We start from the raw sequence: 26,810 nt of genomic DNA, 5'->3' as shown, positions 1-26,810 counted from the left end.
TATAGGGGAAATGTGTGATCATGGGAAGACTCAACCTCCAGATAATATCTGAGGACAAGTGCTTGTAAGAAGTATAGGTCAGATTTTTCTGATGTGATAGCTATTGGATTCTTCACAAGTAGTTTGAAGAACCACAAGAGATGCCATTTAATTTGTTGTGGTGATGTGAGGACTCTGTAGTAAAAATGTTGTAGGGGACACTTTGTTCGAGTGATCATGAGCAATTCAGTTCAAGTAGATGAGCGATAACAAAATAGATCTGGATTAGGTTTTTTGACTTCTCAAGGGCTACTTTAAAGAGTTATCGAATTGTTGAAGGTGTGATTTTGGACTAGAAATATGTGGATTATAATCAATGCGAGAGCGAATTACTTTAGTCAAACAGCTGAGAAACTATCGGAAGCCGCATTCCCAAGGAAAGGGAAAAAAACACATAGGCAGGAGTTGTAGACCTAGCTGGATGAGCAAGCATCTCAGAGAGGTGATTAGAAAAGCAAAAAGGCCTACAAGGATTGGAAGGCAGAGGGGGATTAGCAAGGAAGCTTCCCTTATTGAAGTCTCAGAACATGTAGGATAAAGTGAGAAGCCATAAAGCCGTGTAGAGTTGGACCTTGCAAACGGAATTAAAACATTAGTAAAGGTCTATAGCCACATAATAAGAGAAAACAAAGAAGAAAAGAGTCCCTGCTATACACGAGGATGGAAATGTAGGTTTAGGATAAACCTACGCATGAGCCAATATCTAAAGTATATTGCCCTCGATTTAGTAAGGCTAATAGGAGCTTAGGATGATGGAAGGATGATAAACGGAATGAGATTGGATGGATCCAAACTGAACAGCTTGATGGACAAAATCGGGGCCGGAACAATCTCCTCCAAGAATATAAAAGGAACTGGCACGGAGACATTGCATAGCGATTAGCAAGAATTTTTAATGATAATCTGTAAAACTCAGGGTTGACGTACGACTGGAGATTGCTAAGTATTCTATCTTTAGAAGGGGAAAAAAGTGATCCGGTAACTATAGCCTGTGTTTGAATTCTGTAGACTTAAGACTTGGAAATTTTTTTAAGAACAGTATTAGGACATTTGAGGTCAATGTAGATTGGACAAATACACCGGGTTTATATAGAAGAGACTTTGCATAACCAACCTGATCCCTTCTTCAAGAAGGACAGCTTATTAACAAAGGAATGCAGTATGATCTAATTTACCCTCGAGTTGTCAGTAAGGCATTACACGGTTCCACAGCGGGAGATTGTTAGTCCAACATGACAAAGATGGGAATGAACATGAAAATTGAAGGTGATAAGGAACTGGTTAAGGAGACTCACGGGTCCGTACTGAGGGTGAAAATCTCAGGCTGGAAGAAGTACTTGGATTCTAATGATGCGTTTTGACACGATCTATTTAAATCTTTTATTACTGGCTTGGCAAAAGAGCGGAGATGTTTAATAAGGTTGTGCGGATTGACACAAGCTGGAGTATTGCTAACACAGAAAAGGACGGGATACCATACAGAGCAAGTCGGATGACCTTGTAAAACGAGTATAATAATAGAAGCATGAAATATATATCAAAAAGTGAAGGCATATGCACAGGAGATTAATAATAATGATTTGATAACCTTGGGATACAACGTTTGGAACAACAGAGAAGGAGAAGGACTTGAAGTATTGTGGATCGCAGAATGATGTGGAGCGCAATGCATATGCCGTTAAAAAGCAACCATGCGTTTTAGATGCATAGCGAAGTATTCACGCAAGATAAGGAGGTATCGTTGATATACGTTAACTATAAGGCATGGTGGTACCTCACCTGCTGATACTGTGTCAGTTCTGGTCTCCCATGTTAAAAGATGAATTCAAACTGGACAGGTTCAAGAGACGTGCTCTAGGATGATCTCAGGATGGAAAACCTGCTTATGAAGGAGACTCATAAGCAGCTTGGACGTTGTTAGCTGGCCAATAGAGCGCGTGATAGCGGCTCTATATAAAGATATCAGATGGCGATTAATAATTGGGAGAGGAGAAGAGTTATTTAAGCTTAGTACTAATGTAGAACAAGCAAATGGGATCAAACTGAAACATTAGGAAGTTAGGACTTTGAAATTAACGAAGGTTTCTAACATTAGAGATAAGTTCTGGAACAGCTGCCAAGGGAGTAGTGGGCAAAAGTAATAGTCGGCTTTAAGACAAGTGATAAGTTTATGGAAGGGTTGATATGAATATGTTTTAATTGGCAATTGATCTGATATCACAGCTAAGATTCGCTCATGTGTCGGATGGGATGTGGATTGAGTTACTTCAGAGAATTCTTTCTGGGTGCTGGCTGTGAGTCTTGCCCACATCTAGGGTTTAGTCTGATACCATATTTGGTCGGATGATTTTCCTCGGGGCATGATTTGCAGAGGCCCTGGAGGTTTTCCCTTCCTCTGACGCGTGGCTGGGATCCGCTTGCTGTGGAATCTGCAGCTTGAGGTCTTCAACCCACAATTTGAAGACTTCAATAACTCGGACTGATTAGGGTATGTCTATGTGGATGGGTAGGGTTCTATGGCCTGCTATGTGCAGGAGTCAATTAGATGATCTCATTGAGCCCTTTCTGACTATGTGTCTACTTCCTGTTCCTTAGACTAGGAGTCTTTAGCGTCATAGGACCAGTGAGATCATCCTGTTGGACCGCGCAACCTGGCAAGCCAAAAGACCCACCCTCACCCTTGTAATAGAAGCCCCCATGGAGCAGGAGCAGCTCCATTGTCTGACCCCCCCAGCAGAACCATGGAGGCTTTGATCCCCTCCCCAATGGTTTACTTCATTAAAAACATTAAAGAGGTCTCTATCCATATCCAAATCAGATCCTGGCGGTCTGTAGCACACTCCAAGCACTATCTCAGGGGAGGCTCTAGTAAAGGATTTTTTAAAAAAAATAAACCAGACATTGTAATACAAGGATGACTTCAGCTGCTCACTGTATAGTCCTGCCCCTTTCTTCTTCCACTGTGAGTTTAATGACCTGCAGGACATTGATTCTCTCATTCTGTTGCTAAACTGATACAATGTGACTGAAATTAAACCAATTCCCAGGAGAGAAAACATCACATAATTGCATTAGTTGGGACTTCAACCCAGGTCAACTGCTTGGAAGGCAGCTAGGCCTACCACTATACCACCAGCAAAAGTACCACTTATACTTACTCAATGAGTCTAGACCAGAATTGAGCCGTTTTCCTGCCTGTTAAAATGTATTGGATTCTCATCACTGAAAAAAAACACCTCTATCTTCATCTGGGTTTGAACCATCAGTCTTTCAATTAGGCAACCAAAGTTGTTAATCACAGACACAGGTAACTACCTACTTCTCAATCTTCTCTATTAAGCACCTCCAGGGCTACAACTGGCTAGTGCTGGGGTTATGCGTTCAGGTCTCACCCAGAGCATCAGTTTTCATTAGCCATGGAGCTTCCCCCACTTACTTTGTCTAATTCACATGGAAAGTGCCATACGAGGGTGATGAGAGTAAATTCTAAACTCTGAAATGCAGAGGTGGCCCGGAGATTGGGATAAGGGGTTTGAAGAGGAAAAGCTATAAGAGTATAAAACCAGACAGTCTCCAGGGGCAAGTACAGTACAACTCTTTACCAGGGAGCCATTTGGGGGAGGGGGTTTCACTCCCTGTGTTCAATGTCCTGAGAGGTATTTGAAGGTAAAGATAACGCCATGGCTACCAGGTGACTGGCACGTCCTAGGTTAAAGAAAGGAAGGGACCTCGGTTAATAGTCTGAAGTATTTGTGTTACTGTCACTGTCTGACCCCACTTCAGTGCGGAGCAGGTTTGTACGTTGCTGTGTGGAACGCACAGACTCCTGGAGGGCAGGGGCAGCTGTTTCCATGGCAGAAAGCCTGGCACTTAGGAGACTTTCTTGACTTGCTGTTTTGAAGCAATTCAATAAAGTAACAATGGAGCTACAATGTCCAGTCCAAAATTTCAGCCCCCTTGCTGCAAAAACGCTATTTTAGGATCTAAACAGGAGGCTTCTGGCGCTAGGACACCTGACCAGACAGCTCATTGTAGGGTGTAAGAGCTGCTGACTCTGAGAGTCCTGGGCTAAATCCACTTGCAGGTGGAAGTGTTTTGATTTATTTGATGGATAATGAGCACCAGCTACCAGGGGAGAAGAGAGAGCCACTGCCACTCCAGCAGCTGCCCCACACAGGGGAGTCCCAGGGGCCAGCTGCTTCTCCAGCCACCCCAGGACAGCTGCTGGGAGCCACCAACCTGAGGTCAAGCTGTTCCCAGAGCCAGCTGCATTGGCTGCTGCTTGGGCGGTCCCCAGAGCCAGTTGATTGGGTGGCCCTGGAGTCAGCCACTATGGCCACTGCAGAAGTCATGGAGAGAGCTGCCCAGAGGATTCAGGGGGCCTGGGGCAAAGCAATTTCGGGGGCCCCTTCCATAAGAAAAAATTGCAATACTATAGAATACTATATTCTCATGGCCTTCAGGGCCGGGGCAAATTGCCCCACTTGCCCTCTCCCCCTGGGCGGCCCTGGTCACAGGGTCATAGAATCGGTCTCTTCGAGCACCTCTGTGACAGACATGGATCCCTTACAATGAGACAAAGCTCTCCCTGCTGTGACTGCAATTCCTGGAAGAGAAGAACAGAAGTGGAGACAGAAAAGAGAGACTCCCTTCACCTCTCTCCCTGCTGTTTCCCCCCTTGTATTCTGTAACCCCATCTCACCGGGTTCCCTGTGCTGGTGCCATGAGGGTGACACTAGAGTTCTGGGGATTTGGGGGGAAGGGAAGGGGGCTCTTCACATCACAACAATTCACACAAATTTGTCTTTGGGCTGAAATTTCTCCTATGGGGCCTCTCAGTCAGAGCTGTATCCCACCCCCTTCTGTGGGTGGGTGTGTAAATTGCAGAGTAGGCAGAGAAGTCGCCCATAAAGGGTCAATTTGTTCTGGTGACTGGTTCTGACCTGGATCACATATCCTCTGACACAGCCTCTGCCTATGTAGCAGGAACAAACACAAACCTTGTCTTTAAAACAAGCTGTTCCCTTCCTTCTCAGGGAAGATTTTTTCCAGACTTGGGAGGATAAGGAACAAATTCAGGCTGCCAGTGACCTGCAGGAGGGAGATGATTTTTTGACAGTGACGGATGCCTCGTCCTAAAGGCCTTTGTCTGCCCCCTTCTAGTGACTGTTTGGTACAGGAATGCAGCCCCCACTCCTGGGTCTCTCCTGGGAAAATAATGTTTCTGTGCAAAACACTAAAGCTTTTAACAGAAAGGAAGAAAAGGAAATGGCCACATGATGGGACCAGGCCATAAGGAATGAAACACAAGATACTTCTCCCATGTGCATTGACTTTGAACCTTGTTTGTGGTGGTGTTGTATCCATGTTGGTCCCAGGACATGAGAGACAAGGGGGAGGGGGTCACATAATATCTTTTAAAGGACCAAGGAAATGAATAGGCTGCAGGTTTGAAATGAACAAAAGGAAATATTTCTTCACACAAGGTAGTTTACCTGTGGAACTCTTTGCCAGAGGGTGTTGTGAAGGCCAAGACTAGAACAGGGTTCAAGAAAGAACTAGAGAAGTGCATGGAGCATAGGTCCATCAATGGCTATTAGCCAGGATGGGGCAGGATGGTGTCCCTAGCTTCTGTTTGCCAGAGGCTGGCAACGGGTGACAGGGGAGGGATCACTGCATGGTTACCTGTTCTGTTCATTCCCTCTGGGGCGCCTGGCACTGGCCACTTTCAGAAGACGGGACAGTGGGCTAGATGAACTGGTCTGACTCAGTGTGGCTGTTCTTATGTTCTAACTGCTGTCTGTGCATGAGATGACTTTTCAGGCTACAGAGAACTGAAGAAGTGTGCTGGGTTAGCTCCAAAGCTTGTCTCTTTCACCAACAGAGGCTGGTCCTCTGCAAGCTCTTACCCTCACCTGCCTTGTCTCTCTGATTCTGAAAAGTGCTTTCTCTCCACTTCCTTTGGAGAGAAGTTAAGTTTTCCCTTTGGGAAACTATCAGACTGAAGCAACTGTATTGATTGTGACACTAGAATCCAAGATTTAATATTATAAATAAATGAGTATAAACCTGAGGTTCTGGTTTTCACACTGGTTTTTCTCAGTTCCGAATTCTCTTCTAGAAAGACCTCCAGGCTGCCTGCCCACCCTTGCAAAAGTGGCAAGGAGAAAGCTCACAATGCTGCTCTTAGTCCTGGGTGGTTTGTTCAATGGCAAGGAGAGATGATTTGTTTGGTGCTGAGAAAGCTGCCAGGAAAGATCTCTGGGCACCAGATCTCCCTGCTTCTTCCAGCACACCCCAGGCTCCTTTCCTGCCCCAGTCATTTCTGTAGGAAGGTCCTATATGCACTTAGCCAAAAGCCTTTCAAAGCCTTCTTCGTGCAGTTGTCAGTGTGTTAGTTTCATAATCTGAAAGTCCTGACTTCAAGCCTCAGAGAGAGGAGATGGTTTGCTCTCTGCTTCAACTTTTTCTAAAGGAAATCCCAAAGAGACTGAGACAAACTGATTTCTGGACAACCTCCCACCCATCCAACACACACACAGAGACTTTTCTAAGACATTAACTCTTTGTTCTCTTTTATAACTCTTTAATGCAACTGGGAATACCAGTTCCCAGAAGCCCCTTTCCACAGAGAACACAGCCACCGAACAATGAGAAAGGTGGGGGCTGCCAGGTTGTTGTGGGCAAGTAGTTAAGGGGATGCACTGAAAGTCCAGCGGTCACCCCGCTCCTCTCCACCTCCAAGCAGCTTTGAACCTTGATGACGGTGATGCTGAGATTTCACTGCCTCAGCATCCTCAACTCCCACTGGAGGAGTTCTTAGATCCCTGTTCATATTTCAGACCCCAGCTGGTGCAGCATACCTGCCCAGCAACTCATCATCTGCCCCAGGTGAACCAGCAGGTGAGCTGCATCCACAGGCAGACAGCTTATACCGCTCCCCTCAGAGCAGCAGCCGCAGCTGTTGGCAGCTAATCCCCACCTGAGACTTGGGGGAAGGAGCTGGGAATAGCTTATTTCTTCCATACATCGAGTCTCACTCTGTTTGAACACATTTCTCTCTAAAACTGATTTGAATTTAGAGCCCCTCCCTTCATTTCTGCTTTGTAAGAGCCTCATTCTTGTACATAAAACATGAAAACAGCCGTACTGGGTCAGACCAATGGTCCATCTAGCCCAGTGTCCTGTCTTGCAACAATGGTCAATGCCAGGTGCTTCAGATGGAATGAACAGAACAGGTAATCAAGTGCTCCATCCCGTCGCCCATTCCCAGCATCTGTACAGGTGTGAACACAAAGAAACATTTTGTGACCACTTGCAGCTACTTAGAATCATAGAAGATTAGGGTCAGAAGAGACCTCAGGAGGTCATCTAGTCCAACCCCCTGTTCAAAGCAGGACCAACCCCAACTAAATCATCCCAGCCAGGGCTTTGTCAAGCTGGGTCTTAAAAACCTCTAAGGATGGAGATTATACCACCTCCCTAGGTAAGCCATTCCAATGCTTCACCACCCTCCTAATGAAATAGTTTTTCCTAATATACAACCTAGACATCCCCCACTGCAACTTGAGACCATTGCTCCTTGTTCTGTCATCTGCTACCACTGAGAACAGCCGAGCTCCATCCTTTTTGGAACCCCCTTTCAGATTGTTGAAGGCTGCTATCAAATCCCCCCTCACTCAGTCGGTCCCCAATCTGTAGCAGTATATGGGATTCTTCTGTCCTAAGTGCAGGACTCTGCACTTCTCCTTGTTGAACCTCCTCAGATTTCTTTTGGCCCAATCCTCCAATTTGTCTAGGTCACTCTAGACCCAAACCCTGTCCTCCAATGCTTGGATTCTTTACATGCTTTCACAAAGCAAAGAGCACATGTTCCATGATCTCATAGGGCAGAATTTTATGCTATAGGGCACGTTCCCTGTGTGGATCTGACAGGTGAATCAACATAGATGAACACTGTGACCCTTCTCAGGGCGTTGAGGGCTGTGAATCTCCTTGTTGCCACCTGCCACTCAAAAGAAGGACTTTTGCATCTGGCAGCTGGATGTTAGTGACCAAACTCACCCAGCCTGTCCAGCACTTAAGCACCCACCTCTGAGCTACAGCAGCCACCCTAACCCTGAGTTCCTTCAAAGTGTCCTCCTCTGGGGTACAGCCCGGATCACCTGATACTCAGAGAACTCCCAGATCCTCTCTTCCCTAAGTATCCCAGGTTACTAGTTTTACTGTGGACCACTGCTACTGCATCTCACACAGCACTTGAGTACAGTTAATTGAACAAGCAGAAATTTATTTAACAGAGATTTAAACAAACAAATGTGAATGATGGAAACCAACTGTTACCAACTAAACATCAGAAAATGCAACGTATACATTTTAATAGTTACCTTTCCTATCAAAGTAGATTCTCACCTCACACTTCAGTCAATTTCACTGATTGCTAGTCCCTAAGAGCCAGGGCCCTGCCTTTCATGAAACACCACTGGTCATTAGGAATCTCCTTGGTGAATGGACCCAGAGTGTTTTTCTCCACCCTGTTATGAACTGAATCAGTCTTTTGTTTTTATTCACAGAAAGGACGATTGCCTCATTCTCATATTGTCCTTGTCACTTTCACATGGTTTCAATGTCTATAGTTTGTCTTTGATGGCTTTCCATTGGCTTTTCTGGGTTGGTGCAAAGGTTAACAACGGAGCAATACATCACATAACTGGCTAGCACAGAACAGGTGCCAATTCCCTCCCACTTGAATGGGCCGTCTCCGACCTTTGATTGGGATGACTCACTTTCACAACAATACCATATGGGCATAATCTTCCATGTACTTACTCTCTGTACACACCCCTTGCAGTGATCAGGAGCACCAATAATTTACAATCTTTCAGTAGAGATCTCACTGCTATGCTTCCTGGATAAATGCCATGAAAGCAGTATATTAGGTGTGGCGAGTTTGTCAAGTTTGAGACAGGAGTTGCTTGTGAATAATAGTGACCCCTTTGCCAATTAGCAGCAATGAGTTTTTGTCACGGATGCACTGGGCTATACAGTCACACACTGCTATAACAGAAAGGCCAGCACAAAAAATAGAGAGAGGAACAATAAGATACTAAAATGACAATGGTTGGAACTCTCCATTTCTCTGTCTTTGGATTGATGGGCACTAAGAGCTGTAGTTACAGCTGAGGAACCAGGCGATCGGACAGCTGGCTCAGCCCTCCATACTAGTAACTTTCTCACATACAGGGAGATGGGTCAAATTTGGAACTGATGTCATGACTCACTTCCCAGAGGGGCTCAATCTGACTAAGGCTATGTCTACACTTCGAACACTGGAAATATTCTTCTGACAACCTAACACTGTCTACACTGGGGCTCAGGTCACATTAACTACTTCTCTCAGTGGAGAGGACTTTTCACACCCCTGAGAGATGTGGCTCTGCCAACACAGCTTTTCAGCATAGACCAGCCTTTAGATGGCTTATTGACCTGAAAGGCAATGGACTTCAGCCTTTTGCTTTATGTTGATGGTTGACGATTGCAGCTTTCTACCTGCTGGACACATCATATGACAGATGTCAGGCCTTTCCTTTGCAAATTAGAGAAGTGAGGAAGACAGTGACCCTTACAGTCTAAGTGGGTAAAAACTTTTACAATTTATCTCCTCGAGTAGCTTTCCTTTTACTAGAAATTGACTTTGAAACTAAGCAAAATAAGTTCTATTTGAAAACACAAACAATTAAAATCTATACTGGGACAATATTCTCTTATACACTCTCTCACACACATTCTCCCACCCCAACCGTTGGAGTGAGGTTTTTGACCAGAACTCCTTACACTACAGGGGGTAAATTAAATCAAATTAACTTTTCAAGATTAGCCATCATTTCCTGTATGACTAGCAAAACAAAAAACAAGACAACTTTCAGTTTTCCAAAATAATTTAGATTATCACACAGTCTCTTACGCTTTAACCAATAACTTTACCTATAATTTCATTTTCATTGGTAACAATAATATATTCAAAAATCACAAATTTCTGTCATACGTTAGTTTTCTTTTAATCCCCATTACCAACAACTGAACCTTGGCTCAAGTTGTGGTTTGTCCCAGTGTAGGTCCCAACACTTATGAGAGTTCATATATCTCTGGTTCTTCTGCCATGTGTGTTGGCGGAAGGGGTCTCCCATGTGGGAATGTTTGCATCATGAGAAAAAATACCTCTCGTCACACTTTTTAGTCATTCAAAGTAGGAGGAGGGAGAAAAGTGATGTAATTGCATAAAACACAAGAGAAAACTAAGGTCTGGTCTACACTAAAGACATTTATCAATATAACTATATATCTCAGGGGTGTGAAAAATCCACACCACTGAGAAATGTAGTTACACAGCCCTAAACCCCTGTGTAGATACTGCTATGTCAGCAGGAGAGCTTCCCCTGCCAACACAGCCACTGCCGCTTGCGGGGGTTGGAATAATGAAGTCTGATGGGAGAAATCTATCCCATTGGCTTAGAGCATCAGTAATAGCAGTGCTACAGCAGCGCAGCTACATTATGCAGCTGCGCCAACATCAGTTTTATTGTGTAACCATAGTGGCAGACACAAAACCATAGAATCAGGACTCAACCTGCACGTATCCGGAAGTCTGAAATTGGAGCCTGACATATTTGTTGCCTCATTGGTTACCATCATTTCTACAGCCTGCAAGTCCTTGTTACCCAATCAGGCAGCCAGTTTGGGATCCATGGGGAAGGACTGTCCTATCAAGCACTCTCTCTTTGAGAACAATCATCCTTTTCCATTTGGATCCAATGTAACCTGGCATCCTTTGGAACTGTCATCAGTGACACTGAACTAGGAAATGGAGTTGTAAAAACAATTTTCCTTGGGTCATTGGTCACTATAGCTTCCTTTACTGCAGTGGAAAACAAGAACTGGGTGTGGACTCCTTCCATCCCAGGTCTTTCCAAATCCTTGGCCTTGGTTAGGGTAAATTTACACTTCTCTGAAGTAGAATCCTTTACAAAACCACTCCAAATATCAGCCATGTTAGTGAGGAATGGCTTCCCAAAACATGCCCAGCTTTTCTTTAATTTGGTGGCACAGTTCCAAGCAAGGGACTGGAAACAGGGCTGGATCACAATCTCCATTAGTTACCAGAGCTGAGTTTCTATTCAAAAATAGCTATTTTTCTGCAGCTATTAGATTACCAAAACTGATTTGATAGACATTTTTAGCACCTACAAAGGATAAATTCAACAAAAACCCCACTTCTATTTCCTCAACATCTGCTTCTCTCATACCATAGGATTAGTTAGGAGAGATCTTCTGTAAGACCTGGGTTACAAAGGCTTTGGAACCAAATACATAGGCATTTTGCCTATCTCAAAATCACTTACCATGGAATTCTCTCCCCAGATCACCTGAGACAACACTGACTTAAACAATTGAACTACACTGTGATCATATGCATTTCCTAAACTTAGTTGGGGTTCTGCTGTTGTTCACCATTTCTGAGTAAAGATTTTAAATCACTGCTGTTTCTTTGTTAGCCTGCCCAGTAAATTGGAGAGTTCTCTCCTATTGACAGAACTGCACTTCATAGAATATCAGGGTTGGAAGGGACCTCAGGGGACCATCTAGTCCAACCCTCTGCTCAAAGCAAGACCAATCCCCAGAAAGATTTTTGCTCTAATCCCTAAATGGCCCCCTCAAGGACTGAACTCACAACCCTAGGTTTAGCAGACCAGTGCTCAAACCACTGAGCTATCCCTCCCTTCAAACTTTCTCCATGTCATCATGCAGGGATGGGGAAAAAGCAAAGCTGAAGTGAGAAATGATGACTTTAGCAAATGGCCATTTGTCTTAAATTCTCCAATAGATCTGACCTACATCCTATCAAACTGAACTAATATCCAACTGGGTGACCAAATAGCCTTCAGGAAAAATAGAAACCCACATCACAGAGAGACACAATACATGACAGTGAAAGTGTGAAGTGAAATTCCAGAGCAGGTTACATCTGATTATTCAGAATCAGGACAAGAGATTCTCCCATCACATTATCCTCTGATCCATTCAAACATACTTCACTCAGCACTGTCTCAATAGTCAGTTATGTTATTTACAACATTTAGTATCCTAGCATACCCATAATGGGGGACAAAACCAGTCACCTTGCCAGAAGTGACTTTACCAATAGATGGAACCTGGGATTTAAACTCCAAATGATCACACTGCATTTGGGATCCATTTGAATTCCTCTTCCAGGTCTTTGACACCTTCATCTCCAGTCATAGTGACTCTGGTATAAGATTAAAGAAGTCAAAACATCATCTCCAAGCACAGACAACTGAGAACTCTTCTTCACATGACACTCTGAGAAGTGGAGAGATAGAATGTGATGAAGATAACCTCTGTATGGCTCAGAGAAAAGGTAGCAGTTCTGCAGTGATGGGGGAGGGAATCTCCGAGTCTCCGCATCTTCTTCCAGTGCCACAAAGACTGAAATGACACTTTTTTTCCTGCCCCTCTTCATTTAAATATAATTTGAAAAATTCTCAATATATCAGCTCTTCAGCACAACCCAGAGCAACGCGAGAACAACTGGCAATGACACAATTTGTATCACTGGTGACTAACAATAAATTTGCAATAGGAAGAATAGTATAAATGTGATGCTCCCCGGTTCTAGATAGGAAGGGCACACTCGAATTACTCATGGGATATTGGAGTTGATAGAAAGGACAAATGAGTCCACCTCAAAACAGGACAAACTGCAAAAGGCAAAAATGGGCCACTCATCTGGTCAAGCTGAGGGATAACAGTGCAGCAAACAGTTAAAAAAACTTAAGAAGTTACTATGTGGGAATCAGGAAAATTATTAAAGAAAAAAAAGCATGGATAGCCCTAGAGGTTTTTATGATGGTAATCTCCCTCGCAGATTCTCTGATGTCTAACACGGGTTAAGCGTCAAGAGAAGGTTTTCCGACACTCACTGCATTCATAGGGCCTCTCCCATGTGGATTCTCTGATGTTTAGAAAGGCCTGAGCTGCTAGTAAAGCTTTTCTCACACTCACTGCATTCATAGGGCCTCTCCCCTGTGTGGATTCTCTCATGCCTAATAAGGTGTGAACGGCGACTGAAGGTTTTCCCACACTCACTGCATTCATAGGGCCTCTCTCCTGTGTGGATTCTCCGATGGAGAAAAAGGCCTGATCTGTAAGTGAAAATTTTCCCACACTCACTGCATTCATAGGGCCTCTTCCCTGTGTGGATTCTCTGATGTTCAGAAAGGCCTGAGCTGTCAGTGAAGCTTTTCCTACACTCACTGCATTCATAGAGCCTCTCTCCTGTGTGGATTCCCTGATGCCTAATAAGGTGCGAACTGCGATTGAAGGTGTTCCCACACTCATTGCATTCATAGGGCCTCTCTCCTGTGTGGATTTTCTGATGCCTAATAAGGTGCGAACTGCGATTGAAGGTGTTCCCACACTCACTGCATTCATAGGGCCTCTTCCCTGTGTGGATTCTCTGATGTTCAGAAAGGGCTGAGCTGCTAATGAAGTTTTTCCCACACTCACTGCATTCATAGGGCCTCTCCCCTGTGTGGATTCTCTGATGTTTAGAAAGGTCTGAGACGTTAGTGGAGCATTTTCCACACTCACTACATTCATAGGGCCTCTCCCCTGTGTGGATTCTCTCATGCCTAATAAGGTGCGAACTGCAATTGAAGGTTTTTCCACACTCACTGCATTCATATGGCCTCTCTCCTGTGTGGATTCTCTGATGTTTAGAAAGGCCTGAGCTGCTCGTGAAGCTTTTCCCACACTGACTGCATTCATAAGGCCTCTCCCCAGTGTGGATTCTCTGATGTTCAGAAAGGGCTGAGCTGCGTTTGAAGGTTTTCCCACACGCACAGCATTCATAGGGCCTCTCCCGTGCGTGGATTCTCTGATGCTTTATAAGGCTGGAGTAATCGCATAAGTTTTTTCCACACTCAGTGCATGTATTGTTTCTCTTTCCCATGAGGATTTCCTGTTGTGTTGTGGTTTCCTTGAGGTCCTTCTGAGTTTCCTGACAGGAAATAAATCTTCCCACTTTCTCCCCTGGCTGCTTTCCCTGCTCTCTTTCTGGTCTTCCCGGAATCTCACAGGATTTTCTCTGCTCATGACTCCAGGACACATTCCTTTCCAATCTTTGCAACAATGCTCTGTGTCTATCCACTTGCTCAACATTTTCCTGCTGAGAATTCTGCTCCTCTTTCTCACATGCCATTGCATCACCTGTTGTGATAGAGACAGAAACATCAAACAGGGATAGAAAGGGAAAGGCCAAACCAAAACAAGTTCTGGATAAAGGTCAAATAAAAATCAGAAACTGAACATCCCCAAACTGTTCCCCCAAATAGGAGAGAGGAGGGGATCAATTTGGCCTTCACAATCCCATCCAAATTCGCATGGGAAAGGGAGGAAGCTACTGCCTGCTGTCTGCTAGGGTCTATAGGAAGCCATGAGCTATATTTACCCTGAGGAGATGACCTGTGCTAGGGACAATAATGAACTGACAGACCTTCCAAGGGCTTTATAGGGTGTCCCAGATGTTTCCTTCAGGCACTCACAGATTCTGAGTTGGTTTAATGTTTCCTCACCTGTGCAGAGTACTCTCAGGATCTCTCTTTCCTCTGAACACTGGAGGTCTGGGACCAACGGCTCTTCCCATTGTTTCAGCTGGGAGATCACATCAAGTTTGGAAACTGGAAACCCTGCTCAGATAAAAGAAAACAAAGGAGTTTAGTTGATTTCATAAGATTGTCATAAAAAACATTCTATTCATTTAACTTCAGTGCTTAGTGTGACCTGGTGTGCTAGGGGCAGTCCACACTGAAAATGCCAATGTCAGGGCAGGCTGAAAAAGGGAGAGCAGATGCTCTCAAAACTGGTGGTTAACACTGAAGTTAAACTCACCGACCAGTCATAAACTGTGCTTCTGATCCCCCACACTGGTTATCGAGAACCTGAAAAAAGAAATCACACGGCACCCTTTATTGCATTCCAGTTCTCTGACTCTCAATCAGCACCTAGGTTCAGTACAGTGAGGGGTTACTTAAAAACTCTGCTTACATACAAAATGTTTTTCTGACCCCAAAAGGTCAGCCACATTACAAAATCACTGTAGGTTTGGATCTTACCTAAAATACCACACTGCCAGAAAATCCTTTAACATGGAAAGACAAGACACAACACGAAAAAAGCTGTTTAATGGGAAAGCAGTGACATGCATTCAGAAATCTATACATCAGGTTCTTAGCAATATTGGTGAGTTGCTGGCTTGAAAGTCCATCTGGAACCCATCCACAGCTTGGATGGGTCATTCAGTCCTTTGTTCAAGGTTTCAGTTTGTAGAGAAGTTGCTCCAGAGGTAGGAGGAGAGACTGAGGACAAAATGGAGATGATGCAGCTGCCCTTTATATTCCTTTTGCCGTGTGGCTTGTACTTCCTGTGTCCCAAACACAAGCTTCACAGCACATGGCATGGAAAAGCCTGGAGTTCCCAGTACACAGACATACCTCTGCATGTCTTGCTGACTCAACAGGCCACATTCAGCCCGCAGGACCGTCCTGCCTGGTCTGTGAGCTCCTAGCCTAGCCCCTCTCCTGCAGCCACACCATCTCCCACTTACTGCCCCAACTGCCCCCCTCAGAATCCCCGAGCAATCCAACCCCCTGCTCCTTGTCCCCTGACCGCCCTCTCCGAAGACTCCCCACCCTAACTGCCCCTGCCCAGGACCCTACCCAACCCCTCCTGCTTCCTGTCCCCTGACTGCCCTGACCCATATCCACACCCTCACTCCCAACAGACCCCAGGACTCCCATGCCTATCCAACCACCTCATGCCCCATCCCCGACTGCCCGCCCAACCACCCCCCGCTCCTTGTCCCCTGACTGCGCCCCAGGACTCCCTGCCCCTTATCCAATCCCCTGGCCCTGGCCCCCTTCCCACAGCCGCGCAGCTCGCTGGAGCTAGACAGGAGGTCCCTCAGGAGCATGCAGACCGGCCCCCTTACCATGCCGCTCAGAGCAGTAAGAGCTTGCAGCCCCACCACTGCGGCGCTGCCCAGGAGCAGTGGGCCAGAGTGCTGGTGGCGCAGCATGATGAGGCTGCAGGGGGACAGCAGGGACGAGGAAGGAAGAGCTCCCCAGCTGGGAGCTCAGGGGCCAAGCAGGATGGGCGCACAGGCTGGATGTAGCCTGCAGACTGTAGTTTGTCCATCCCTGACTTACATATTAGTTGTGTTTTATCTTGCATTTCTTTTGTAAACAATTCTGACTTTTATGCCTCAATACCTCTAGTCACTTAAAATCTTTTTTTTGGTAGTTAACAATCTTGTTTTATCCAACTAGTGTGTTTGGATTAAAGTGTGTTGGAAACTCCATTTGAGATGTAGCAGGGTGAACCCCCGCTCCTGCCCTGAAGAGTTAAAAACAGCCCTGGGAGGGGACTGTGGCTGGAGAAAGCAGCTTTTAGGCTGGGCTGATTGGGGGAAGTGGCTGCAGTTGGAGCCACACCCCAAACAGACTCAGCTGGCCCTATAATGGCAGAGAAGCCAGGGGCAGATAGAGTCTCTCTCTGTTTGTAGAGGGAGATGGGCCTGGCTGCAGGAAGCTAGAGATGGTACCTGAGTGAAGCAGGGCTGGGGAAAGGCAGAGGAGCTGGGGAGCTCCAGCCTGGAAAGCCCCAGGCTGTGGCTTAGCAGAAGGCAATAGGTACAGGGGGTTGCAGAGGGCAGCAGGTCCAAACCCTCCTTGCCAGTGATGAGTAGGCTGATACTGCAGTCTGACCCAGAGCATGGGGCTAGACGATGACTGGCAAAGTAGCTATATACTGAGGCAAGGTGGGAATAATGGGTGGGGGTTCCCCAGAGAGGGGAGACTCTAAGACTGAGGGGTTATTGCCAGGGGGCAGCATCCCAGGTAAAAGGGGCACCAGGTCCAGAGAGGGACACAGGGGCCAGAGGACAGGCGAATCATCGGCCTGCAGAGGGCGCTCCGGAGCTGGAATGAGCTAATTCCCAGAAGTCACCAGCAAGAGGCACCGCAGGGGTGAGTCCACTCATCTACATGGGATAAGAAGATTGGTGCATGTCATTTTCCACTGATGAAATGACAGACTTCATATGAACTTGCAGTGTTCAGTAGTGTGCTGGACAGGGAAAGATGCACATTTCTGGGGGAAGTCTGGGACCAGAGAATTTTCTGGAGTTTTCCTGTGCTGCACTGTAACTCGTGAGTCGTTGACTAGCAGCACTCAATACTGTGTAGCTGGGAGCGAGTTACATGCTGAAGACTGTGTGTTAACTGCCCAGGAGTGGCTGTTCTCACAGTAAAACAGCGTAAAAGGCACCCCAGCTTGGGAAACTGAGGGGACACAGCTGTTCAACAGTCCAGATTGCACTGTGGTTAATGTCACAGACACTCAATTTCAAAGAGGCTCCTAAAACAGAGAAAGTAAATCTATGTCCCAGAAATCCAGACAGAGGGGAAGTCTCCCTGGCACTGGTTCTTGCTGACAGAGAGGTCCAGAAACAAAGAGTCCTGGGGAAGCTGTGCACAGTAAGCATGGGCTGGTGGGGTTCAGTGGAGAAAGGGAACAGGAAGGGCAGGGATATCACTGAATGCAGGATCTCAGCAGTGCTAGATGTCAGGATAGCACATAGTTCAGCCCGTTGGAAAACATAATCCCAACTATACATATAAAATCAGGGCCGGCTCTAGGTTTTTTGCTGCCCCAAGCAAAAAAAAAAAATTTAGCTGCCCCCTGTCTCAGCCCTGGGCTCCCCCTCGCATACCCCTGCTGCCCCAGCCCTGGGCTCCCCCCACCCCCACCCTCCTTCCGCCACAGCCCTGGGTCACTGGTAACTCGCTCCCAGGGCAGGTCATTCAGCAGGAATTTTGGATGTGCACAAAACACAAACAGGATCGGTTCCCATATGGTTACAGAGCTGCAGTAAAGTGGAACAATTTTCAGCTTGTGTGATTGGAGGATATCTGGATGCACATTATAAGAGTGTCCTACATACATGAGGAAAAGTTGAGGTGCCTTTATTATTCTTTTGTTCCACTCTTTGTTTCTTTGGGGAATTTGCCAATGCAATATCACTGTCTTCCTTTCAAACAAACAAACAAAAAAAGGCAATGGCTGTTGAAAATAGCAATTCCAGCCCTAATAACCACTGGGAAGCATTTCCTGCTCAATTTTATCCTACTTTTCTACAGCAAGTTACAGTGGATCAGTGTATTTGATTTGCGAGAAATGAAATAACAGCTGCACAAACTGAGCTTGAGCAGTCCTGAATTTTGAGGTGTTCAAATCTGGAAGGCAGGTGCTGGGTGTGTGTGTTGGGGGGGGCTGTGGGTTCCACAGGGGAGCACAGCAGCATGTATGCAGCATGCTGGTCTGAGTGGCAAGGTAAGAAGGCTGGGGGGTTGGAGAAAGGGTGGGAGGTTCTGGGAGGGCAGTCAAGGGACAGGGAGCAGGGCGGGGTTGGATGGGGCGGAGGTTCAGGAGGCAGTCAGGGGCAGGGAGAAAGGGGGTTAGATGGGTCAGGGGTTTGGGGCGCAGTCAGGGGACAGGCAGCAGTTGGATAGGCATGGGAGTCCCAGGGGTTTGTCAGGGGACAGGTAGGGGGTGGGGTCCTAAGGGGGAAGTAGGGGGGGGTCTCAGGAGGGGGCAGTTAGGGACAAGAGAGGCTTAGATAAGGGGTGGGGTCCTGGGAGGGAGTGATCAGGGAGCAGGGGGGGTTGGAGTTTCTGTGAGGGGCAGTTGGAGGGAGTGAATGGTGGCAGAGGGGGGCTTCCCTCCCCCTGGAGTCTTCTGTTTTTTGAATGTTAAAATATGGTCTCCCTACCACTCACAGCATGCTGCCGCATGAGGTCCCCCTCCTTCCTTTCCAGTTGGTAGTGGCCAAGGGAATGCTGGGAAATGTAGTAGTTTCCCTGCTCCAGGGCTGGCTATATAGGCAGAGAACTAACCAAGGAACTACAGCTCCCAGAGCCTCCTGTCGGTCCTCAGCTCTCAGGCTGGATCCCTGCTGCCCCTGTAAATGGGCTGCCCCAAGCATGTGCTTGCTTTGCTGGTGCCTAGAGCCGCTCCTGTATAAAATGATGGGGTCTAAATTAGCTGTTTCCACTCAAAAGAGATCTTGGAGTCGTCGTGGATATTTCTCTGAAAACATCCAATAAGTGTGCAGCGGCAGCCAAAAAAGCAAACAGAATGTTGGGAATCATTAAGAAAGTGATAGATAATAAAACAGAAAATATCATATTGCCTGTATATAAATCCATGGTATGCCCACATCTCGAATACAGCTGTAGGAGCTGGATTTTATAATGTACTGTGAGAATTAATGTATGATTTGATTTCATCTTGTCAGCCAGCCTTTTTGAATAGCAGAAAAGAATGACAGACCAGAACAATCTTTCTGACTGATTATAGTCACCTTTTGTTTTAGGATAAATTTATGTCTACTATGGTTTCCTACATGTATTACAAATTAGGCACTCTAGTTATATATATACACACTTCTTTGTTTTAAGGTTTAGTAAGTAAGAGACAGGATTCTCTATTGTCTATGTTAAGTAGATTAGAGAAAGATTGAAGGCAAGGTTTAATTTGCAATGCCTTTTTGCTCGATATAAAATACTACTGTTTGTATTCTCAGTCTGTTTAAGAGAATGAAGATGTATGCATCAGGAGAAGATAAGGTGTAAAGGCAACTGTTAGAGCCAGAGTCAAGGAACAGGAAGTAAAGAGACTTAAAGGACATCAAAGAATCATCAACGTGCATCCATAATGAAGGGCAGATTGATGAGGTAAAGGCTGGCACCCCTGAGGACAACTGATTAAATCGGAACAAAGGACAGGATGACCCTCTCGGAGGTGTATTGGAATTATAATCAATTAAGAAATAACTGATCACAAACTGACAGCAAAATCCATAGACTTCAACAAAGGGAAAAAAACCTGTAAGAACCAGGCTGCTCGGCCATGGGACTTTGGGTTTGTCTTGCCATGCTCCAGGAGCGTTGGATCGTGATCAGCAGGAGCCAAGCTCCACACTCATGCTTAATCTAACTGGCCATTAGACTGACTGGAGCTACAACAGACTGGTAACTATGAACATCACTGGCAGGAGAGAGAGAGAGAGAGAGAGTGTGAGAGAGACTAAAAAGCATATGCTAACTGTTTTATTCTCAAATGCTGTGTATTTACCTTCCTCTATAAAGATCTTGTGTGCTTTGTAGGAGCATAACACTGCGTGCAGATGTAGTTGCCCCATCTGAAAGAAGTTTACTTGAGCAAACAGGTGATTTGACACTGTGTGATACTGCTCCTGTGCTGTTCCCAAAGTGTTCTGCAGCAGGGGAGGGTCTGTGGCAGTGTGTGTGTCACTGGCATATTGGGGTGATGCAGAGACAGGGTAGAGCAGAGATGGCTTTGTGGGGCTGGCGTGAACCCATTTCCCCTTCCAGGAACCCTTACCCAGCGAGGTCACATTCTCATAGTTCTCCTGCATGACATCTCTGTAGAGGGCTCTCTGAGCAGAGTCCAGCAGAGCCCACTCTGCCCTGGTGAAATACAAAGCCACCTCCTCGAAGGTCACCAGCCCCTGAAAGAGCAAGAGTCCAACACTCAGTACCTGATGCCCCACTCCCACTATTTGTGGAGGAGAGGAGCCAATCATATGGAAGCTCTGGGTGGATCACAGTCAGAGTCCCACCTCTACCCCACTCAGAGCATCCTGGAAACACCAGGTAAAGGGGATGAAGCAAGAGCCCCCTGTCTCTCCCAGCAGATCCATCACACACCTACTAGCCACAGACTGATACAGGAGATGGAGCCCCTAGCAGGGACCAGGGAGAGCTCCCTGGTAGGAAGCCCAACACCCTCCTCATTGTGAGGAGCTGGAGATGAAGGGAGGGGAATCCACCTTAAACCTCACTGGTGGGTGCCCCCTTCGTATCTCACAGCAGCTGTTGGTTAGTCAGGTCAGGCTCCAGCATTGGGAGTCTGGTCAGTTTTCCTAGCCCCATGTAGCTGGGTTATTTTCTGTTTCACAAATTAAGGTATTTCCACCTCCTAATCTCATGGGTCTGTTCCTAGAATCTGGGCCACTTATTAAACTCCCAGCAGGTTTGTCACAAGCTATCCTCCTCCTTTCTCCACCCTGTGCATTTCCTGCCCCACTCCAAACCAGACTGCACAAACCTTCCCATCTCTGGTGTATTTGCTGTCCCTCTCCCTCCTGCAGGAACCCACCAGCAACCCCCAATAATCCCTACCTGAACAGGCTCCTCTGTCGCCATTTCTCTTCCTTCTCCCATGGGAGGGTGGGATGATCTGGAGCGAAACATGGACGTCATTCTGCAGCCTGGCAGGATGAGAAGGGCAGTTGTGGGGGTTTCACATCACAACAGACATCCTAGATTCTGCCATTCTGGGAGAATGCTTGATCTCTAAGCCCACAGAGATTTTTAACCTCCCTTCTCCCTCCCTTCACCCCGTAACAAAGTCTCTGAACACAAGGCTTGAAAAGAGCAGAACCAAAGGAGTCACTGTGGAGGATTCCCTCGGACACTGACCCCACAGCAGCCACACCCCAGCAGGGGGAGGAATATGGAGTTAGGAACTGGCTTTTCCTGTGATTTTTTTTTTGTTCACTGGAAAGTGATTCTGCCCAGGGATGCTGCAATACATGTGTCTGGGTGGTTAAGAGAGCTGGAAATCTCTCCCCTCACTCATTTCTCCCACTGCCCCTTTCAGTCTCTCCTTCCCTGTCTGATCTCCCCGCCCCTCTGGCTGGAAAAGTCCCATTCCTGGGTGCTTTGCTCTCCCATGGCTGGATTTTCTCCTGGCAATTGCTAATGGGAGGAGAAATGAGGAGGGGCTGTTTGTGCAGAGTCACTTTCATGCCAGTCCCCAGGACTTTCCCTGAGATCTTTCAGTTACCTGGAGTCTCTGGCTCAGAATTTAGTATTAACAGTGCCCAGGGCTGCCCTAGGGGCTAGGACCAGCTGGAGAAAGTCATCCCCTGGGCCAGGCAGAGAAGCAGCTTTAATTAAGGTCACACCCCAGCACACAGCCCTTGCTGGGGAAGCAGCAGCAGCTAAGCCTGGTCTCCCAGATCGCAATGGAGGCTATAGAGTCTGACCCAGGAAGCTGAACCCCAATATCCTGAGCAGAGAGGGACAGAGCATTTGAGCAGCTTCCCTCCTTTAGCTCTCTGGGGAGAGGAGCTAATGAGAGCCTCTCTTCACAGGGAGAACTGCTGATCTCATTTGCCCCACTGTCCATCTGGAGTCACTCCTTGTCTCTCTATGCAATGACTCTAGATTAACAATGGTCTCAATGAAACCAGATTTCAGAAAGAATGAGTCCAGAATGCTGTGCAAGAGAACACTGTGTGGCAGTGCTAACTCCCCTCCCACGTCCCTCACCCCCTAGATCTAGGACAAAGACTAGGGGAACAAGTTTTCCCAAGGGAACCAGAAGTTCCTGCAGTTTTCAAGAGAGGAGAAAAGCAAAATCTGTGATTTCACCTCATAGTGCTCGATAAGTGGATAGAAAGTTATCACAGTGACCAGGCATGTGGCTCGGGAATGCTGGGCAGTGCTTGGAGCCAGGATTCTGGCACAAGCTGATGAGATGGAAGGAACATAGTTAGTAGCAGCCCCCAGAGCCTTCATCCAGGAGCCCTCAGTCAGGGTCCCATCAGACATTCCCTGTGCCTAGCCCCCAGAGTCTCTGGCCAAGGACCCCAGATACCTCTCAGAGTCCTACTGGCCAGGGAACCCCCACCAGACCATCACTGCCAGGTTGGGAATCCCAAAGGGTTCCCCCCACCAAAAGTCCGCAGCAGCAAGAGACCACCACAATGGGATCCCCCCGACTGGGAACTCAGTCCCTCCCTGCCTGCCTGGGATTCCCCCACTGTCTGCCTAGGACCCCCACCTGCCCTCCACCAGAATCTGCCCTGCTGTTTGCCTGAGATTCCCTCCTCTCCCCCCAGAGGGTCCCACTGATTCTTTACAGCAGCACCCCTCACACTGCTTGCCTCACATCCCCTGACCTAACATCAGGGATCACCCGCCCCCCTAAAGCTCTGTGCACTGGGCATGGCGGCGATCCCAGGAGCCAGCAGAGGAAGCCCAGACAGAGCCCCTGGCACAGCACCAGGCTCCCTCTAACCCCGTGTCCCGCCTCCTCAAGAGACTCCCACTCCCGCTGTTCTGCAGTCACGAGGCCCCCAGCGATACCCACCTCCAGGACCCTTGGCCTCAGGGCTGGGCACATCAGAACCATCCCCGAACCCTCAAATCTCCAGAACCCACCAAGCTGACTAGAGTACCCCTGCCCAGCCACCCAGAGGCCTCCCCCTATCAAAATACCCCTTCAGCTCCAGCTGCAATCTCCCCACAGACACTCCCCCTGACAGTGTTTGTCATGGGGTTTGGGATACTTCTCAACTCACACTGCACTCAGAGTGACCTCCCATCCCGTGCCAGCTGGAGAAAAGAAAAGGGTCCAGCCAACTCTCCTGTTACCAGCTGGGAGCCACTGATCCCCCAAACAGGGGGAGGCCTCTGGTTTTGATGGGTTAAATATGTGGTTGGTCTCTTTCATCAGCAAACATTCTCAAAGGAGAGGGGAAAGATGATCACTGGACAATTTAATCCCCTGCGACCTCCAGGATGGACAATGACTCGGGGCAACAGGTTCCCTCGAAGTAAGGAGAATTTGCTGGGATTTAGAAACATAGGGAACAGCCCCAACTCTGAGAGGATTTTTAGTTGACGTTTTATAATGACATAGAAAGAGGGAAAACCTGAGATATGAGATCAATGTTCAGAAATGAAAGAGAGAGGGTGGAAATCTGAGGGATTTTGGATCCATTTTTGCAAATTATAGAGAGGAAAATGGAAAATCAGAGGGATTTTATATCAGTTATTGATATAAGGTAAAATCTGTGTGTGTTTCACATGAATATTAAATAAATGAAAACAGGAAATGGGCAACATTTGCAAACATTTTCTATCCATTTTCAATAATCTAAGAAAAGGTGTAAATCTGAGATTTTCTTAGTGCTTTATAATTAGACAGACAGGGAAAAATCTCAGGACATATTCAATTAGAAATAGACAACCAGAGAAAGAATGGGGCAAATGTTTAGGATATTTTATATCAATCTTTGAGATTTGCAGAGAATACGTGTCACAAACTGCACAACTGATAACATGAGAGAAATACACCAAGATCAGAGGGGATTTTATATTGCTATTAACTAAGTAGTGGAAAAGGGGGACTGTTTGACTGGATTTTATATGACTGTCCAATACATGAACAGAAATTGATGGGTCCCCCCTCTGACACCATACACATGGGTAGCAGGGAGCTCTTTCAGGAGCTGATTTAAGAGGGCAAGAGAGGGGGAGCTGGAGTTGGAAGGTCCCTGGATGAGGGTAGGGGACAGCAGTGGGGGATGGGCAGGCGACTGGTAACTGGGGACAACTGTGTTGGCAGTTTGGGGCAGCAACTGGGATTGGGAAACCAAGGTCTGGGCAATCTCCATGGGGAACACGCGCTCCTCCCTTCCCTGCCCCGGCCGAGAATGGGCATCTCATCCCATTCCCACTCTAGGAGCGGCCATGTTTTGGGGAATGACTCAGGACAACAATTTCCCACCTTTACAAGGGCAAATAGCTGCAGATAAAATGGGTGGGAAAATCCCCCACCTTGGAGAAATTTTAAATTGACAGTTGAGAATTATGGAGAGAACTGGAGCACATCAGGAGAGACGAGAGAGGTGATCATCTGAGGGGAATGGATCAGTAGCGGATTTATCATGGCACCACTGACCCCATGCCCACACTCCAGGGGGGCCCTGGCCAGGCCCACTCTTCCCCACTCCCTGTTCTCTCCTGCAGAGGACAGAAGCTTGGTGCTGCTGGCACTGAGGCTCCTGCTGCAGTAGGGCAGCCAAGCTCCACATCCCCTGTCTCTTCTCACAGCTTTGTGTTCCTGCCCTACCCCCTCCCTGCCACTGATCAGCTGTTTGCCAGCAGGAGGGAGGGGGAAGAGCAGAGCCACAGCATGCTCCCTGCCTGGGAGAGGAGGCAGAGTAGAGGCAGGGGTGGGGTGGGGTCTTGGGGAAGGGCACGGGCCAAGGGATGTGCTGGCTGTGACTTCTCGCAGCCCCCACTGGTCTGGAGCAGCAAACCGTGGCAAGTGGGAGCCACAATCAGCCAACCTGCGGACATGGCAAGTAAACAAACTGGCCCACCAGGGGGCTTACCCCTAGCAGGCTGAAGATTACCGATCCCTGGGACAGGGGAAGCCGGGGCCCAGCATGTGGATCCCCTTGGCAGAAGCTGGGGCTCCCCTGTTAAACAAGCCCATCAAACCCTCACCCTGACAAGCCCCACCTCCCCTGCATCTGTACCTCCCTGATGAGTTCCCACAAGACACCCTCCCCACCAAGCCCCAACCACCTACACCCCCACCCAAATAAACCCACTGCACCCAGATTCCCCCCCACCCACTGAGCTCCAACCACTTTCACTTGGTCCCCCCTGCAAACTCCCATTGCCCCTGCACCTGGCACCTCCCTGTGCATCCAGATCCCACACTGAGCTGCCTGCACCCAGACTGCCCCACACAGAACCCTCTTACCCCTATCTGGAAACCCCCACACTAAGTCCCTCTGCACTTAGAGTATCAGGGTTGGAAGGGACCTCAGGAGATCATCTAGTCCAACCCCCTGCTCAAAGCAGGACCAATCCCCAGATTTTTACCCCAGTTCCCCAAATGGCCCCCTCAAGGACTGAACTCACAACCCTGGGTTTAGCAGGCTCATGCTCAAACCACTGAGCAATCCCTCCCACCAAGGGAGCAGCTGCCTCCCTGTTCACATCTAGTGTGCCTGGTGCAAAAGGGGCACGGCCCCAGGATATTTCTGTGGCAGGCCTGGCCCTCGTGCCGTGTCAGGGTCAGATTCAGCCTCACCGCCAAGTCCCTGTCCCAGGGGGCTGGGGGAGGCTACAGGGTATTTGCCCACCTCCATGCAGCCAGTGGCTTGTACTCCCCCACTGCCATGGTGGAGCTTCCACATTTATTTATTGTAAAACAAAACAGAATTTTAAAATATTATGCACAGAATTTGATATAGGATTCTCTCAGGAATATTCACTGTACAGCTGTGATGGTGGGACTGTGAAGGGGGTGCTGGACAGTAGGGGATCTGTGGGTGGGGGAGCTGGGCAGGGGGTATGGTGTGCAGGGTGCTGTGCAGTTGTGGTGGGGGGTCAGCAAGAGGGGTCTCTAGGCAGGGGGTGCTGGGCAGAGGGACATGTGGGGGAAGTCTCTGGGTGAGGGGGTGCTGGGATAAGCAGGGCACTGGGACAGCGTGGAAGGGGCACGCTGGCAGCACAGGGGTGGGGGGCAGTGTGTATCTAGCAGTTTTGGGTTTATAAACAGTGTCCTTGTGCTGGGCTGAGTAGGGCCAGTCACTGCACTGCGCCTCATTGTCCCTAACCGGCCCCTCGCTCTGCGGACCGCCCCCCATCACATGCCCTGTTTCCCCAGTGGGGGCCCACAACTATGTTTGGCGCTGGGGCCACAAAAAGTTAATCTGGCTGGGGGGGGGGGAACTTCCCCCCCGTCACTTCCCCCCCCCCCGGAATTTCCTGCTGCCCAGAGACAGTCACACCCTCCCT

General features: G+C 47.7%; 2 protein-coding genes across 3 annotated transcripts in view; one reads left to right on the top strand and one right to left on the bottom strand.

Annotated features, from left to right (window-relative positions):
- The window catches only part of LOC116823564 (uncharacterized), a 160,004-nt gene that overhangs the window by 118,662 nt on the left and 14,532 nt on the right, over window positions 1–26,810 (top strand). The gene's annotated exons all lie outside the window — the stretch shown is intronic.
- LOC116823565 (uncharacterized) overlaps window positions 8,315–26,810 on the bottom strand; it is a 19,132-nt gene continuing 636 nt past the window's right edge. For both annotated transcript variants that reach the window (XM_075069761.1, XM_075069733.1), the window contains exons 2-5: window positions 21,381–21,469; window positions 20,581–20,707; window positions 14,661–14,804; window positions 8,315–14,325 (exon numbers count right to left, since the gene is read on the bottom strand). In XM_075069761.1, coding sequence (XP_074925862.1) covers window positions 13,043–14,325; window positions 14,661–14,804; window positions 20,581–20,707; window positions 21,381–21,461 — 1,635 coding nt within the window. In that variant the 5' untranslated portion in view covers window positions 21,462–21,469 and the 3' untranslated portion in view covers window positions 8,315–13,042. The remainder of the gene's footprint in view (window positions 14,326–14,660; window positions 14,805–20,580; window positions 20,708–21,380; window positions 21,470–26,810) is intronic.

The sequence above is a fragment of the Chelonoidis abingdonii genome, chromosome 1 (genome assembly GCF_003597395.2).
Source record: "Chelonoidis abingdonii isolate Lonesome George chromosome 1, CheloAbing_2.0, whole genome shotgun sequence".
NCBI classification, from domain to species: Eukaryota; Metazoa; Chordata; order Testudines; family Testudinidae; genus Chelonoidis; species Chelonoidis abingdonii.
Note: the sequence above shows the minus strand (reverse complement) of the source record. Positions and strands in the feature narration are given on the sequence as shown.